This window comes from Mirounga angustirostris, unplaced genomic scaffold (assembly GCF_029215605.1).
Source record: "Mirounga angustirostris isolate CCGP_5_RB_7025 unplaced genomic scaffold, mMirAng1.0.hap1 SCAF_3, whole genome shotgun sequence".
NCBI classification, from domain to species: Eukaryota; Metazoa; Chordata; class Mammalia; order Carnivora; family Phocidae; genus Mirounga; species Mirounga angustirostris.
This window is the reverse complement of record NW_026991711.1, coordinates 134,173,927-134,191,200: the sequence shown is the minus strand read 5'-3', so window position 1 is coordinate 134,191,200 and position 17,274 is coordinate 134,173,927. Positions and strand designations below refer to the sequence as shown.

The 17,274-nt window shown below is 36.0% G+C and overlaps 1 protein-coding gene across 9 annotated transcripts in view; it reads right to left on the bottom strand.

The window, feature by feature from the left end:
* Positions 1 to 17,274, bottom strand: part of UBR3 (ubiquitin protein ligase E3 component n-recognin 3) — a 224,860-nt gene that overhangs the window by 88,297 nt on the left and 119,289 nt on the right. For all 9 annotated transcript variants that reach the window (XM_064586669.1, XM_064586668.1, XM_064586662.1 and 6 more), the window contains 2 exons: positions 6,737 to 6,870; positions 430 to 540 (listed from right to left, as the gene is read on the bottom strand). In XM_064586669.1, the coding sequence (XP_064442739.1) occupies positions 430 to 540; positions 6,737 to 6,870 (245 nt within the window). The remainder of the gene's footprint in view (positions 1 to 429; positions 541 to 6,736; positions 6,871 to 17,274) is intronic.

Genomic DNA, 17,274 nt, shown 5'->3' with positions numbered 1-17,274 from the left:
GGCAGGAGGATTAAATGAATGCTATTCAGAGCAGAATAGACATAGTACAAAAAAGTGAGTCTAAGGAAGAACTAACGCTAGGAAAAATGCAAAGGATTAAAGGACTAGAGATCTTGATGTCAGAAACAAAACACACTAATGAGAATGAAAGTAAGAGAATCTGAAGAATAATCATATAATAAAATGATATGGTAGGATATTAAAGCTTAATATTTCAGAGCTAGAGTAACAAAGTCTAAAATTACTACCATGGATATCATTTGCTGAAGTGAAATAAAAAAGTGAAATCCCTAAAGCTGAAGAGGTCAAGGAACCACAAGGCTGCATATTTCAAATGGCAACCGAAATCACCTAAGATGAACTGGGATTTATATGCTATAAAAATATTTAATATCTAGAAAGATATATACATCTTTAAATACAACTTACCCGTAATGATTCCATGTAAGATTTATGACAATCTATATGTAATGTGTGGCCACAGGTTTGTACATAAACACCTCCTTCCCAGCCAATTGATACTGCCAAGAGACAAGAACTCTTAAAAAAAAAAAAAAAGACAAAATACAATTAATTTTAAAGAAACATAAACATATTTAAATATATCCACATAAACCTCTGAATGATTTCATATTGTTATACCAATGTGAACTTTATATTTTTGTGATATAAAGTTAACACCCGACTTGACAGTCATAAGGCAGTATCTTTAAATCTGAAATACCACAGTTTTAGCTTCCAAAAACCTAGGCTCATAATGAATGAGAGTAATTATAAATTACACTTTCTCCACCCCAAGAAAAATAAACTCTCCATATAGTTTAGTGTAAACTATTCTGCTGTTGATTATTTTACCTGTTCTATATGGTACTTAATCTCTCTGTGACATCTGACATTAACAACAACTTTCTTTTCTTTTAATTCCAGTATAGTTAACACAGTGTTATATTAGTTTCAGGTATACAGTAATAGTGATTCAACAGTTCCATACATCACCCGGTGCTTATCACAAGTGCACACCTTAATTCCCATTATCTATTTCACCCATCACCCCACCCACCTCCCCACTGGTACCTATCAGTTCATTCTCTATAGTTAAGAGTCCATTTCTTATGTTGTCTCTCTCTCTCTCTTTCCTTTGCTCATTTGTTTTGTTCCTTAAATTTCACATAGGAGTGAAATCATATGGTATTTGTCTTTCTCTGACTGACTTATTTTGCTTAGCATTATACTCTCTAGCTTCATCCATGTTGTAAATGGCAACATTTCACTCTTTTTTATGGCTGGAAGGGTTAGTATCCAAAATACATGAAGAATTTATACAAATTAACACCCAAAAAACACATAATCCATTTAAAAAATGGGCGGAAGACATGAACAGACACTTCTCCCGAGAATACATCCAGATGACCAACAGACACATGAAAAGATGCTCAACATGATTCATCATCAGGTAAATGCAAATCAAAACTACAGTGAATTATCACCTCACACCTGTCAGAATGGCTAAAATCAAAAACATAAGAAACAACGAGTGTTGGCAAGAATGTGGGAAAAAAAGGAACCCTTGTGCATTGTTGGTGGGAACGTGATAGTACAGCTGCTATGGCAAACAGTACAGAGGTTCCTCAAAAAGTTAAAAACAGAACTATCCTATGATCCAGTAACCACACTACTGGGTATATACACCCAAAATACAAAAGTCCTCATTCAAAGGGATACATGTGCCCCTATGTTTATAGAAGTATTATAATTATGGAAGCAGCCCAATTGTCCATCAATAGATGAATGGATAAAGATATGGTATATATATATATATATATATATATACATATATATATACACGCACACCCACACAATGGAGTAACAACTTCTTTCTTAAAACGCCTACTTCCCCCTGGCTTCCATAATACTACTCTCTTTTGATTTTTCTCTGATCTCTTTAAACCATTTGGTTTAGGCTTCCTTTTAAGACTCTTTTTTCTTCACCTGCCCCTTCAATATTTATACTCCTCAAGGTTCTATTTTTTTGTGCTACTCTCTTCTTACTAAAACTGCTCTCCCTGAGTGATTTAATCGGTAAATTCAACTACCTTCCAAACTTGGATCGCTTGCCTCAGTGACAGATACAAATACTCAACTGCCAAGCAGAAATCTCTAGTTTGATGTCCCTCAGATAACATAAAAAAATGTGTCCTGGGGCGCCTGGGTGGCTCAGTTGGTTAAGCGTCGCACTCTTGATTTTGGCTCAGGTCTTGATCTTAGGGTCCTGAGATTAAGCCCGTCAGGCTCCATGCTTAGCTGAGAGTCTACTTAAGATTCTCTCCCTCTGCCCCTTCCACTGCATGAGAGCGTGAGCTCTCTCTAAAATAAATAAATAAATAAAATCTTTTGTTTTTTCCCACAAATGTGGCATAAGTTTGTCATTTTTTTCCATGAATCTTTCTTTTCCTCTTGGTTTAAAAACTCCACAATCTATTTAGTCACCAAATCAGAAAACTAAGAGTCATTCTACATCACACTCTTTCTTTCACACCACAGTATTAGCTCCCAAACCACACAGATTCTATCTCCTAAATAACTTGTGATTTTGGCCCCTCCTCTTTGTTCCCACTACAACATTCATGTCTGTATCATTTGTTGTGGGGGAGTGGGTTCTTCAATAAATTCTTTTTTTTTTTTTTTTTAAGATTTATTTATTTGAGAGAGAGAGAAACCCCATGCGTGAGCACACAGGTGGGGTGGGGGAGGGGTGGGGAGGGAATGAAGGAGAGAGAGAATCCCAAGCAGACTCCCCGCTCAGCAGGGAGCCCACATGGGGCTTGATCTCATAACTCTGAGATCATCACCTGAGCCAAAATCAAGAGCTGGTCACCTAACCGACCGAGCCACCCAGGCACCTCTTCAATAAAGTTTCTTAACTGGTCTCCCTGACTCCCTGACTCCAATTTCTTCTCTGCATAATGCATCACCCTCCATACATTTTTCTAGACTACAAATTTGGTCATAAGATAAGCCCAAAAGGTACCTTAACGTTTACAAAGGTTTAATATGCAATAAAGAAGGGACCCAGATTATATAAGCAACTACAATACCCTTTTGAAATCTGTTCTAAAAGTTAATTGCTTTTATCTCCTCTTTCTCTTATCTCTTCAACTTATTCTTCTCTCCTTCTCTAATTCCTTCCCTTTAACCTGTAAACAGGCTTAGACTTTTCCTCCTAAAATAATTTTCTTTGAATTTTCATTTGGCCTCTGTCAAACAACACTTGGGCCTGAACTTGAGTCTGGAGTAAACAGATGGCCATGCCACAGCAATATTAGGAACAAAGTCTATCATAAGTGACAGCACTTGATGAAAGATTTGAAAGCCATTAAAACTGAGTACACCTTTAAACTTTTTACATTGAAATGAAATGTTCACATTATAATGTAAGATAACCAAATAATCTTTAAACAATAGTAAACAAAATTCCAATGTTAAACCAAGACTCTTCATGAGTAACTGGAAGTTGAAAATATTACATAGTGCAAAATGCCTTCCTAGCCAATTGAAAGATGTGCAACAGCACAAATCAAATACAGCAGGTGAGCTAGCTTCTACGGTTACAAATCAGAAAAGCAACAGAGACCTTCTTATCTCTGTGTTATGCTTTGGAGCCACTTGAAGTAGCAGCAGATTTAGGTCATTTTAGAATGGTTGGCAGTCAGCTAATAAACAAGCTGCTCTCTTGGCAATGTATTATAAAAACATAATTAATCTTTCTTTTTAATAAAGGCAGCTTTCAAAACTAAAATCAGGGGGCACCTGGGTGGTGCAGTCAGTTGAGCATCTGACTCTTGGTTTCAGCTCAGGTCATGATCTGAGGGTCTTGAGATCAGGCCCCCCACATCGGGCTCCACGCTCAGCATGGAGTCTGCTTGAGACTTACCCTCTCCCTCTGCCCCTTCTCCCCTTGCGCTCTCTCTCTCAAATAAATAAATAAATCTTTAAAAAAAAAAAAAGCCAAACTAAAATCAGTACATCATTTGTCTATGTAACTGTTAGATTTCTTGTATGAATCAGACAGAATTTTTAAAAGGCAGGAAAACATTTACTAACACAAGACTAATATTTTAGAAAGACTTCAATGACGTGCCCACCACTGTGCTAAGAATTGCTTAATGCTGAATCCTCACAACCGCAATATTTATTAAAACCTTACAAAAAAGGAATGAAAAGTTTACCAAGATCACACAATTATAAATGGCAGAGCCCCAGTTCAAACCCAAGTCTACCTGACTCCAAAGCTCAGGTTCCCTCCCTACTGGGTCCTGTCTCTCATATATAATACTCCGAGTTTCAGCAGCAGTACTATCTTGCATGACTAAAATTCTACAGGTCAACTCGTAAAATGCATGCAACTGATGTGAAGAGAGCAGAGTCTACACAGTTCAATTCTGTAATCAAAATCAGTGCCTATTAATAGTAACTCTTCTGCTGTATACAGTCTGTCTGCCTACAAAACTCTGGTACTCTATACTAGAGTAATTCAGTAAAAAATCTAGTAAGCATCTACAACCCACACAGCACATGCTAGGCCCTGAGGGAACCATAAAACCAATGTAAGAACAGCCCTACACCTCTAGAGGTATACAGACCAGGGAGCAAGCCAGATATACATAAAATAACCACGATGAAAGTAAAGAAGTATTGTGTAAAAATATATACATTTAAGAATAAAATCCCACATCACTGACAGACACACAATAGAGATTCTGTTCAATTCAGATTTCAGTTCAGAGTTCTTACAAAAGAGATTTTCTTCTAGATATGAATAACTATGCCGGCTGCTTTAAGAAAGAGATACCATACTCTTTCTCTCCTTTATTAGATCTCCCCTTCCCTCAAACTTATTTTGCTCTTAAGTCCGGGTTATATTTTCATTGAATCAAGTTATTCTGCTTTTCTGTTTGGCTCTAGGATTCATCTCTACTCATCTACTCTAAAGTGATTCAAAATGACAAAATTAAAACCAGGATTATGGCAACAAAATAAAATCTAAATAAAGGTGGTAGTAAATTTCTGCAAAAGGAGAAGTTAGCACGATTTCATCATTTTCTTCAAAATGAAGATATTTATTGGTCTATGATTAATAAAGTAATATATATATGCTGCAAAAAATTCAAAGAAACAGAGAATAAAGAAAAAAGTGTGAAAATGTGTACATGTTCATATGTATGCACACACACACACATAGAGGCTTCTTTTTACAAATAATAATAACTTCATTTTAAAGCCTCTGAAAATCTATGGAAGCATGGTCCTCATTACCTAACCCAAACTGCCTTATAAGGCCTACCTAACCTGAGCCCTTTGAAAAGGCTAGCCTGAATATTAAAAACTTCACTATACATTTATACTGACCTTTATAATGTGTAAAGTGATCTAAAGAAATTTTTTACCTGGTAGGTGACTGTATGAAAGACCACATGAGCCCTATTTTATAGCTGAGGAAATTGAATCCTAGACTTTATCTGGCAAGCTTACATTGCTAAGACCAAGCCCCAGTTTGCTCACCTGGAACTCTTTCTACTCTACACAATGCCTCCCTAACTAGAGCCATCATCTCCTCCAGAACCCGCCAGAACTCTTCTCCTCAGTCCAGACTACTGAACCACATTCTATTCTGATGTTCGTCATTACTAGGTCAGTTATTGTTTATTCTAATTAAGTATTTTGTCTTCCACCTCTCCTATTAGTTTCTTCCATTTAATCCAGTGCATTAAAGGCAAAAAGAATTATATCTGGAAATCTATCAAGATATTCATCTCATATAGCTAACTAAAAATATTTCCCTATGTATTTTAACTATTTTAAGTTCTTATTACATGTGTACTTAATTCAAGATACAGCAGATCCAAAAAACAACAACAGGTAAAAGGAAACCCTGTTTGATAATCCACTGAGAAAATATTAAAAATGGTACAGAAATTTTACAAGGAAGTTAACAGTGCAAGTGCTACTAAATAAATAAAGTTGATCTTCCAAGACTTAGAACACCTGAGTGCTATTAGATAGAACCCCTAAGTGCAAAGAGCTGGGAAAAAAACTACCAAGCTCACAAGAAACCACAGAAGTCATGAATTAAATCTGCCCCTACTTTATATTTTAAATCTTTTTTTTTTTTTTTAGATTTTTATTTATTTATTCATGAGAGACAGAGAGAGAGAGAGAGAGAAGCAGGCTCCCAAGGAGCAGGGAGCCCGATGCGGGACTCGATCCCAGGACCCTGGGATCATGACCTGAGCCGAAGGCAGACGCTTAACCATCTGAGCCACCCAGGCGCCCCCCTACTTTATATTTTAAAAACATCATCATAATAAAATATCAAAGCACATTTCTAAATCTTATTGTATATCTTTAAATGAAGGTAAAAGAAGGAGGCAAAATCTTCATAAAATATTCATGCCAAATCTAAAAGTTTTTATAGAGTGAATACTTATCATTCCATTGAACTGAATGTGTATATTTCACAATAAACAACATTTAAAACATAGGTATAACATTTATAATATGAAATTTTTATTTATTAACAGATTTCCATTTCTTTACTATCCATATATTAACTTTTTTCTAATAAACTTCAATATTCCAAATCAGAATGACATTTGATAGAAGAAAAAATATAAAATTCTAGAGAGAAGTAACCATCAATTTTACAGACAGAAATACTATATGATCAAAGGGTACTTACATCCTTAAAATAACGCTGTAATAATGAAAGTCTCACATCATGAACTGCTGCACATGTATCCCAAGGGTAAATCTGCTCCTCTTCAGTGATAGGCAATTTTTTTGGCTCAATGTTGTCACGGCACTGCCCCAAAACTACATTAACAATAAAAATAAGAGCTCATTAAATAACCAAACTGATTCAACATGATTCACCAGAAGTTGTTATTTATCACACAAGCTACCCTAATTTTCCTACTATTAGAATATTTTTTAAAGACCCCCAAAAAGTGATATTCTAGTTTCTTCTACAGAGTAAATAAAATATGACCAGGGTGCCTGGGTGGCTCAGTTGGTTAAGCCACCAGTTGGTTAAGTTAATTGGTTAAACCAATTCTTGGTTTCAGCTCAGGTCATGATCTCAGGGTTGTGAGACTGAGCCAACGTCATGTTCCACGCTTAGTGTGGAGTTTGCTTGAGATTCTCTCTCTTTCTCTCTCCCTGTCCCTCTGCCCCTCCCCACCTATCAAATAATTTTTTTTAAAGTATGACAATATTTGGTTTTTTGAAATAACACTAAAATATTAGTATGATATTTGGGTGTATGGATGGATGGATGGATGATCAACTGACCAATGGAGGATGAAGGTTTTCAAAATTTGTCCACTGAAAAAGCCTAGAAGTTATGATTCTCCAGTATCAATAAACTTCATTTCTAAATATACTACTACTCACTAAAAAGAAACAGAGATCCTTGGAGAAAAACTGCACCCAGGGTTGGGGAAAAGTTCAAGGGGAGCCTGGAATGTAATAAAGAGCAAGAAGGTATTCAAACACAGAGGGGCCACATCATGAGGACCTGCAGGAGTTCTGATGGCCAAATTCGAGATAATTTGAGTATTGAAAAGAATAATAGTAACAGATAACACATGCATTGATTCAGGCAAGAAACATCAAGTAAAAGGGTGAAGTGTCAGAGTCTCAATGTATCATCCTAGAGATTACCTACCACCATAACCAAGCGATCAAACTTGGTTGGCATCACCAATAATGAGACAAACTGTCACTATGAGCCTCCTAATGTGATGGAATGGGAAGGAACGTCATTTATATAATGTCACTGTCAAAAATGTTTAACTTAAACCTAATAAGGAAATAATCACATGAATCCAGAAAATGAAATATTCTACAGAACAAGTGACATAGGCTCTTCAAAATGTTAAAAAAGGGCCTAGAGAAACTATTTTAGATTCAAGGAAACTAACAAGAAATGACAACTAAAGGGTGCCTGGGTGGCTCAGTCTATTAAGTGTCTGCCTTTGGCTCAGGTCATGTTCCCAGGGTCCTAGGATCAAGTGCCACACTGGGCTCCCTGCTCAGCAGAGCGTCTGCTTCTCCCTCTGACTCTCCCCTCCCCCCGTCCCTGGCCTGTGCTCTCTCTCTCTCTCAAATAAATAAATAAAATCTTAAAAAAAAAAAAAAATGACAACTAAATGCAATGCATGATCTTTTTCTTGAATCAAGAAAATGTCTGTTATAAAAAATATTATCAGGAGAATGTGAACATATTAGATTTTAATATTAAATTTCTTAGGTATAATAATATAGAAGAATATCCTTGTTCTTAGGAGATACATTCTTAAGTATTAGAAATAAAACATGCCATCCGCCATTTTCTTCTAAAAAGTATGTGTGCGTGTATAGATAAGAAAGGGAAAGAAAAACAAACATGGCAATATGTTAACAATTGTTGAGTGCAGGTAAAGAGTATTCTGTAGATATAAAACTTTCAAAATGAAAAGTTGGGAAAAGAGGTATATAGCAAGAGGGGAAAAAATAATACTAAGATTTTATAATTGTAAAACATCAAAGCACAAAAAAAGGGAGGGGGGATATAAACATACAGTGCCATACATTACTATAAGACTCAGTAAGCATGGGAAGACCATTTTTCAGGAAGGAATATCAGGTATATGAATGTGGGCCCTAAGTTCTGAAGAGATTTACAGCAGCAGCAGAAAGAAGAAATAGAAGCAGAGAGATGCTAGGAACTAAAATAAAATTAGCTATCATGTATAATCCTCTTAATACATTGCTGGATTTGGCTTGCTAAGATTTTGTTGAGGATTTCTGCATCTATATTCCTAAGAGATACTAGGTCTATCATTTTCTTTTCTTATGACGTTTTTATGTGGCTTTGGTAAGTAAGGCTGTTAATATAGAATGAGTTAGGAAATATTCCCTCTTTTTTTTTTCTTTTTTTTTTTTTTTTTTAAGTTTGAGAAGGACTGATGTTAATTCTTTAAATGTTTGGTAGCATCGTGAGTGAAGCTTTCTGGTCCTGCGCCTTTATTTGTTGAGAAGTTTCTGATTACTGATTCACTCTCTTTAACTGTTTAATGCCTGTTCAAACTTTGTTTCTTCTTGAGTCAGTTTTGGTAGTTTGTGTTTCTAGGAATTTATCCATTTCATCTAGGATATCAAATTCATTGACATAAAATTGTTCATAATATTCTTTTATAGTCTTTTATTTCTCTAAGGACTGTGGTGATGTTCACACTTTCATTTCTGGTTTTAGTGATTTGTGTGTTTTTTAATTCTTGGCCAGTCAAGTTGTAAAACTGTCAATTTTGATGATATTTTCTTATTCTTTTTTTTTTTTTTAAAGATTTTATTTATTTGACAGAGAGAGACACAGCGAGAGAGGGGAACACAAGCAGGGGGAGTGGGAGAGGGAGAAGCAGGCTCCCGGCCGAGCAGGGAGCCCAATGCGGGGCTCGATCCCAGGACCCTGGAATCAGGACCTGAGCCAAAGGCAGACGCTTAACGACTGAGCCACCCAGGCGCCCCTTGATGATGTTTTCAAGAAACCAACTTTTGCTGACTCTTTCTACGGCTTTCCTATCCTCTATTTCATTTATCTATGCTCTAATCCTTATTATTTCTTTCCATCTGCTAGCTTTGGGTTTAGCTTGCTTTTTTTTCCTCTAGTTCCTTAAAGTGTAAAGTTAGGTTACTGATTTGGAATCTTTGTTTTTAATGTAAACATTTACAGCTATAAATTTCCTTCTGTGCACTATTTTCCCATAGGTTTGTTTGTTTGTTTTGTAGTTTTTTTTAATTTTATTATATTATGTTAATCACCATACATTACATCATTAGCTTTTGATGTAATGTTCCATGATTCATTATTTGCATATAACATCCAGTGCTCCATGCAGAACGTGCCCTCTTTAATACCCATCACCAGGCTAACCCATCCTCCCACCCCCCTCCCCTCTAGAACCCTCAGTTTGTTTCTCAGAGTCCATAGTCTCTCATGGTTTGTCTCCCCTATTTTCCCATAGGTTTTGGTATGTTGTGTTTTCTTTTCATTTATTTCAAAGTATCTTCTAATTTCACTTGTAATCTCTTCTTGGACCCAGTAGTTGTTTAAGAATGTATTATTTTAATTTCCACCTATTTGGAATTTTACAGTTTTCCTTCTGTTACTGATTTCTAGTTTCATTCCATTGTGATCAAAGAGGATACTCTGGATGATTTCAATCTTTTTAAATATATTACGACTTCTTTTGTGACCTAATACATAATCTATCTTGGAGAATGTTCCATGTAAATTGAGAAAAATGTGTATTCTACTCTTGTTGGATAAAGCGTTCTATGTAAGTTGGTTAGATCTAACTGTTTTATACTGTTGTTAAAATGGTTTGTTTTTGTTTAATTTAGAGAGGGAGGGAGAGAGAGGTAGGGGGAAAAGGCAGAGGAAGGAGGGAGAAAGAGATTCCCAAGCAGGCTCCACACTCAGTATGAGCCCAACATGGGTCTCGATCTCACAGCCCTGAGATCCCACAACCCTGAGATCATGACCTGAGCCAAAATCAAGAGTTAGGATGCTTAAACGACTGAGCCACCCAGGTACTGCTGAAGTGTTTTCTTTTTTTGATCTTCTGTTTAGTTGTTCTATCCATTATTTAAGATGGGGCACTGAAGTCTCAACTATTATTATAGAACTACTTCTCCCTCTAATTCTATCAATTTTTGCTTCATATATTTTGGGTTTTTGCTGTTTGGTTTTTTTAAGATTATTTATTTATTTTGAGAGAGAGAGAGAGCACGAGAAGGAGGGGCAGAGGGAGAGGGAAAGAGAATCCCAGATTCTGCACTGAGCACAGAGCCTGACAAGGGGCTCAATTTCACAACCCTGAGATCATGACCTAAGATCACGACCTAAGCCAAAACCAAGAGTCAGATGCTTAACCGACTGCACCACCCAGGTGCCCCTCTTTTGTATGTATTACACCTTTAAAAAAAAAAAAAAAAGACTTTATTTATTTGAGAGAGAGACAGAGAGAATAAGCAAGGGCAGTGCAGAGGGAGAGGGAGAAGCAGACTCCCAGCTGAGTGGCAGAGGCTCAATCCCAGACTCTGAGATTATGACCTAAGCCAAAGTCAGACACTTAACCAACTGAGCCACCCAGGCACCCCTGGTATGTATTATATTTATAACTGTTATATCTTCTTGATGGAGTGACTCATTTATCAATATATAATATCCTTTTTGCTCTTGTGACAATGTTTTGCTTAAAACCTATTGTGTCTGATATTAGCATAGCCATCCCAGCTCTCTGTTGTTTCTATTTGCATGGAATACTTTTTCTCATCCATTTTCAACCTTTCTGTGTCTGGATCTAAAATGTCTCCTATAGACAGCATATTCATGTTTTTTAGTCTATTCTGTCAGTCTCTTTTAATTGGAGAGTTTAATGCATTTATATTTCAAATAATTACTGATTTAGAAGGACTTAATTCTGCTTTTTGCTTTTTATTTCTGTATGTTCCTCAATTTGTTTATTACCACTTTCTATTGTGATTAACTGAATATTCTAGTTTACCATATTGATTCCCCTTCTCATTTCTTTTCTTTTTTAGTTTTTTCTTAGTTATCCATTAACTTTCTAACAGTCAAGTTGGAAACATTAATATCAACTTCCAATAGTATACAAAAATTCTGCTCCTTTACAGCTCCATCTCCCCTCCTTGCCCTTCATGTTTTCAATCTGACTCTCTGCATTTTTCTATAAGAACATTGATATTTGGCTTAAAAATCTCAATCTGCAGGTCTTCCCAGATTCAGTTCCTTCTTATTACATGTTTTTTGTTTATTATGTATGTTTTTTAAAGCACTAAGACTAAAACACTGACTTTCTTAAGTTTTTCAAAGACTGTGGTTATTAATAAAATGTAAAAGATTATATAACATTGTATTCAATGGACAACTGAAGCTCCCCAAGTCAATAATATTTACAACAGGCATTCTGCACAATAGTGAGACAACACGTAAAGCAATACCTTTAGAACTTTATAGAACTGCTATAAAGGCCCTTAACTTCTTAACTTAAGCAGTGTTTTGAAGGGTTCCTAATCAAGAGTCTATAATTCAGCACAACTCAAACATTAGACTAAAGGGAGAAATCACGGGACTTTTCTTCAATGCATGGTTTCAAGTCAGGCCAGTAAAGGATCAGTGGCTATAAAAAAGGTCTAGAGCAATAAGCACAACTAGCGCCCAGATTGTGGTCTCTAAATACCATTTCCCAATAAAAGAAACTAAGGCTTCTTAGAGAAATGGCTGGTTTCTGGGCCAGAAATATCAAGGTATAACTTGACATGCCAGAAAATATAAACTCCCAAGTCTATAAGTTTTGTGTCAAAAGAACTGAGGAAGTAACTTGAAGAGGCTCCCACTGAACAAAGATGTAAGAATGTGATCATCAACAAGAAACTAACTGCAACAGATCATCAGATCATAATGATACAAAAAGTACTAATTAATTATTTGGGGAAGGTGCTAAAGAACCACTACCTCAATACTTTGAGCACTACTAAATAAAGGGAAAGAATATGGTATTTATCCTGTCTTTCATGTATAATTTATACATCTGAGTAACCAAAATAGTTGATGAAGTAAAATATCTTTTACAGAAGTATTTCAGGTAATAAACAAACAAAAAATGAAAGATTTGTGATCTCTGATGAACTGATGAATCTAGGCAATAATCATCATTCACCGTTGTATCTCAAACAGACAGAAAACAGAGTGGACAGAGGAACAAGTTAAACATCATGGGGATATATTCAGCAAAATCCGAAATGTTCTTCAACAATCTAATTTCTTCAAAAAAGTATAATGTATGGGAGTAGGAGGGCCCCTACTTGGGAGAAGGGAGGAGGAAGAGGGGAGATGAAAAGGGAACTAATTAAAAGACTACAAGGAGACCCCTAACTATAAATCAATCAAATAAACAAGAAACAACTGGGGAATTTTGAACACTGACTAGGTATTTTACTATACTGAGGAACTAATTTAATTATGAGTGACTGTGGTTGTGTTTAAAAAACAAGAACTTTCTTTTTAACTGAAACAGTGAAATATGTATAGATGAAGTGAAATGATGTCTGGAATGTGCTTCATTATAATTTGGGGCATGGTGGGAAATAAATAAGATTAGCCCAAGTTAGTGACTATTGAAGACTGATGGAGACATGGAAGTTCATTTCACTTGTCTCTTTACTTCATTATGTGGTTAAAATACTCCATATTCATATTCACCATGATCAAGTGGGATTTATTCCTGGGCTGCAAGGGTGGTTCAATATCTACAAAACAGTCAATGTGATATGCCACATTAATAAAAGAAAGGATAACCATATGATTCTCTCAATAGATACAGAAAAAGCACCTGACAAAATACAGCATCCATTCTTGATAAAAACCCTCAACTAAATAGGGATAGAGGGAACATACCTAAATATCATAAAGGCCATATATGAAAAAGCCACTGCTAATATCCTCAATGGGGAAAAACTGAGAGCTTTTCCTCTACAATCAGGAACAAAACAGCAATGTCCACTCTCTCCATTGTTATTTAACATAGTACTGAAAGTCCTAGCCTCAGCAATAAGACAACAAAAAGAAATAAGAGGCATCCAAACAGGCAGGGAAGAAATCAAACTTTCACTATTGGCAGATGACATGATACTCTATGTAGAAAACCCGAAAGACTTCACCAAAAAATTGCCAGAACTGAAACACGAATTTAGCAAAGTTGCAGGATACAAAATCAACATACAGAAATCCGTTGCATTTGCGTACACCAATAATGAAGCAGCAGAAAGAGAAATCAAGGAATCGATCCCAATATAATTGCACCAAAAACCATAACCTACCTAGGAATAAACCTAACCAAAGAGGTAAAAGATCTGTACTCTGAACAATATAGAACACTTATGAAAAAAATTGAAGAGGACACAAAGAAATGAAAAAAACATTCCATGCTCATGGATTGGAAGAACAAATAATGTTAAAATGTCTATACTACCCAAAGCAGTCTACATATTTAATACAATCCCTATCAAAATATCAACAGCACTTTTCACATACCTAGAAAAAAATCCTAAAATTTGTATGGAACCACAAAAGACCCCAAATAGCCAAAGCAATCTTTAAAAAGAAAAGCAAAGCTGGAGGCATCACAATTCCGGACTTCCAGCTCTATTACAAAGCTGTCATCATCAAGACAGTATGGTACTGGCACAAAAACAGACACATAGATCAATAGAACAGAATAGAAAACCCAGAAATGGACCCATAACTATATAGTCAACTAATCTTTGACAAAGCAGGAAAGAACACCCAATGGAAAAAAGTCTTTTCAACAAATGGTGTTGGAAAAGCTGAAGAGCAACATGCAAAAGAATGAAACTGGACCACTTTCTTACACCGTCCATAAAAATAAATTCAAAATAGATTAAAGACCTAAATGTGAGACCTGAAACCATAAAAATCCTAGAGGAAAACACAGGCAGTAATCTCTTCAACATCAGCTGTAGCAACTTCTTACTAGACATATCTCCTATGGCAAGTGAAACAAAAGCAAAAATGACCTCAACAATATAAAAAGCTTCTGGATAGCAAAGGAACCAATCAACAAAACTAAAAGGCAACTGATGGAATGGGAGAAGTTATTTGCAAATCACATCTGATAAATATCCAAAATCTATAAAGCACTTATCCAATTCAACACCCCAAAAAACAAATAATCCAGTTAAGAAACAGGAAGAAGACATGAAGAGACATTTTCTCAAAGAAGATGTATATATAGATGGCCAACAGATACGTGGGAAGATGCTCAACATCACTCATCATTAGGGAAATGCAAATCAAAAGTACAATGAGATATCACCTCACACCTGTGAGAATGGCTAAAATTAACAGCACAGGAACAATAGGTGCTGGTGAGGATGCAGAGAAAGGGGAACCTTCTTACACTGTTGGTGGGAATGCAAACTGATGCAGCCACTCTGGAAAAAAGTATGGAGGGTCCTCAAAAAGTTAAAAATAGAACTACTCTATGACCCAGGAATTACACTACTAAGTATTTACTCAAAGGATACAAAAATACTAATTCAAAGGGACACATGTTTATGGCGGCATTATCAATAATAGCCAAATTATGGAAAGAGCCCAAATGTTGATGAATGGATAAGGAAGATGTGTGTGTGTGTGTTATAACACACACAATAGAATTATTACTTGGCCTTCAAAAAGAATGAAATCTTGCCATTTGCAACAACATGGATAGAGCCAGAGTATATTATGTTAAGAGAAACAGTTTAGAGAAAGACAAATACCATATGATTTCACTTATATGTGGAATTTAAGAGACAAAACAGATGAACACAGGGAAAGGGGGGGGAAAGAGAGGCAAACCATAAGAGACTCTTAACTACAGAGAACAAACTGAGAGTTGATGGAGGGGAGTTGGGTGGGAGATGGGCTAAATGCATGATGATTTTGTTTTGATGAGCACTGGGTGTTATATGTAAGTGGTGAATCATTTAATTCTACTCCTGAAACTAATATTACACTATATGTTAACTAACTAGAATTTAAATAAAAACTTGAAACAAAAAATAAATAAAACAAAATGTTCCATATTCAAACTTAAAAAGATAAAAGAAAAAGAGAAGGGACAGTTCAAAATAAAGAAAGATGTCAGAAGTGGGGCGCCTGGGTGGCTCAGTCGTTAAGCGTCTGCCTTTGGCTCAGGTCATGAACCCAAGGTCCTGGGATCGAACCCCGCATCAGGCACCCTGCTCGGCGGGAAGCCTGCTTCTCCCTCTCCCACTCCCCCTGCTTGTGTTCCCTCTCTCGCTCTCTCTCTCTGTGTCAAATAAATAAATAAAATCTTTAAAAAAAAAAAGAAAAGAAAAGAAAGATGTCAGAAGTAAGGAAAACGTAGAGAGGGGTAAAATGCAAGATGTCAGTAGGTGTGTGAGGCTCAGAAAGAAAGTAAGGAAACAGCCGGAGATTTCACCTGCTACAGTTCCCAATTAAAATCACTCTTTAGAGATCTAACGCTTTTTCTTGTTAGTTTCTTATTCATTTCCTTCTATCTATAAAAGATAAAAGAGCTACAATATAGTGGAATTATCTAATTTTAACAAGCTTAGCTAGTGTACAAAATTGTGAATAGGAGTTAAATGAAGTGACAATTTGGTCAAGGCAACTTTAAAAATACAAAATAATAAATAAATAAATAAAGATTAAAACAACAAAAACAAAATCTCTGCCCTCATTAGGGCAGAGATTTTGTTTTGCTTTGTTTCATACTATGACAGTATCTGGCACCTAGGTTCCCAATAAATATATGTGGAATGAATGAATGAAGGCATAAATAAAACATTACACTGATGATTATAAAGTATTTGGTGAAAAAGTTATAAAAAGTTAAGTTCTGGGGCGCCTGGGTGGCTCAGTTGTTAAGCGTCTGCCTTCAGCTCAGGTCATGATCCTGGAGTCCTAGGATCAAGCCCCCCATAAGGCTCCCTGCTCAGCATTCCCCCTGCTTGAGTTCCCTCTCTAGCTGTCTCTCTCTCTGTCAAATAAATAAATAAAATCTTTAAAAAAAAAAAAAGTTAACTGGCAAAAATCTAATAGGTCAGTTTTGTCACAGTAGCAGAAAATAGAAATAGCTACAAAACTAGTCAGTCAATACTCCCACACATTTCCTTTTTATTTTTTTAAAGATTTATTTATTGGACAGAGACAAAGCATGCATGGTGGGACGGGAGGGTGGCACAGAGGGAGAAGGGGAAAGCAGATTCCCCACTGAGCATAGGGCTTGATCTCATGACCCAAGCCAAAATCAAGAGTTGGACACTTAACCCACTGAGCCACCCAAGTACCCCACACATTTCCTTTTTAGTAGGCATTTCTCGTGACAGCTCTACCCCAATGTCCTATTCAAATGGGGTTTCCCAAATCAATTTTATTTTTAAGCAAGAAAAGTAACAAGAGGAGAAACTAATTTACCAGGCATCATATTAGATCCTTTTGCCTATATTACATTACTTAACCAACACAACAATCCTCTGAAGTCAATATGATCTCTATAGTTAAAAGAAAGCAACAAACTTGGCCAGATTATGTCAAGCAGGACCTGTATTTGAACTCAGGGGACGCATATCTCTTTCCACTTCACTATACTAATTCAGAGA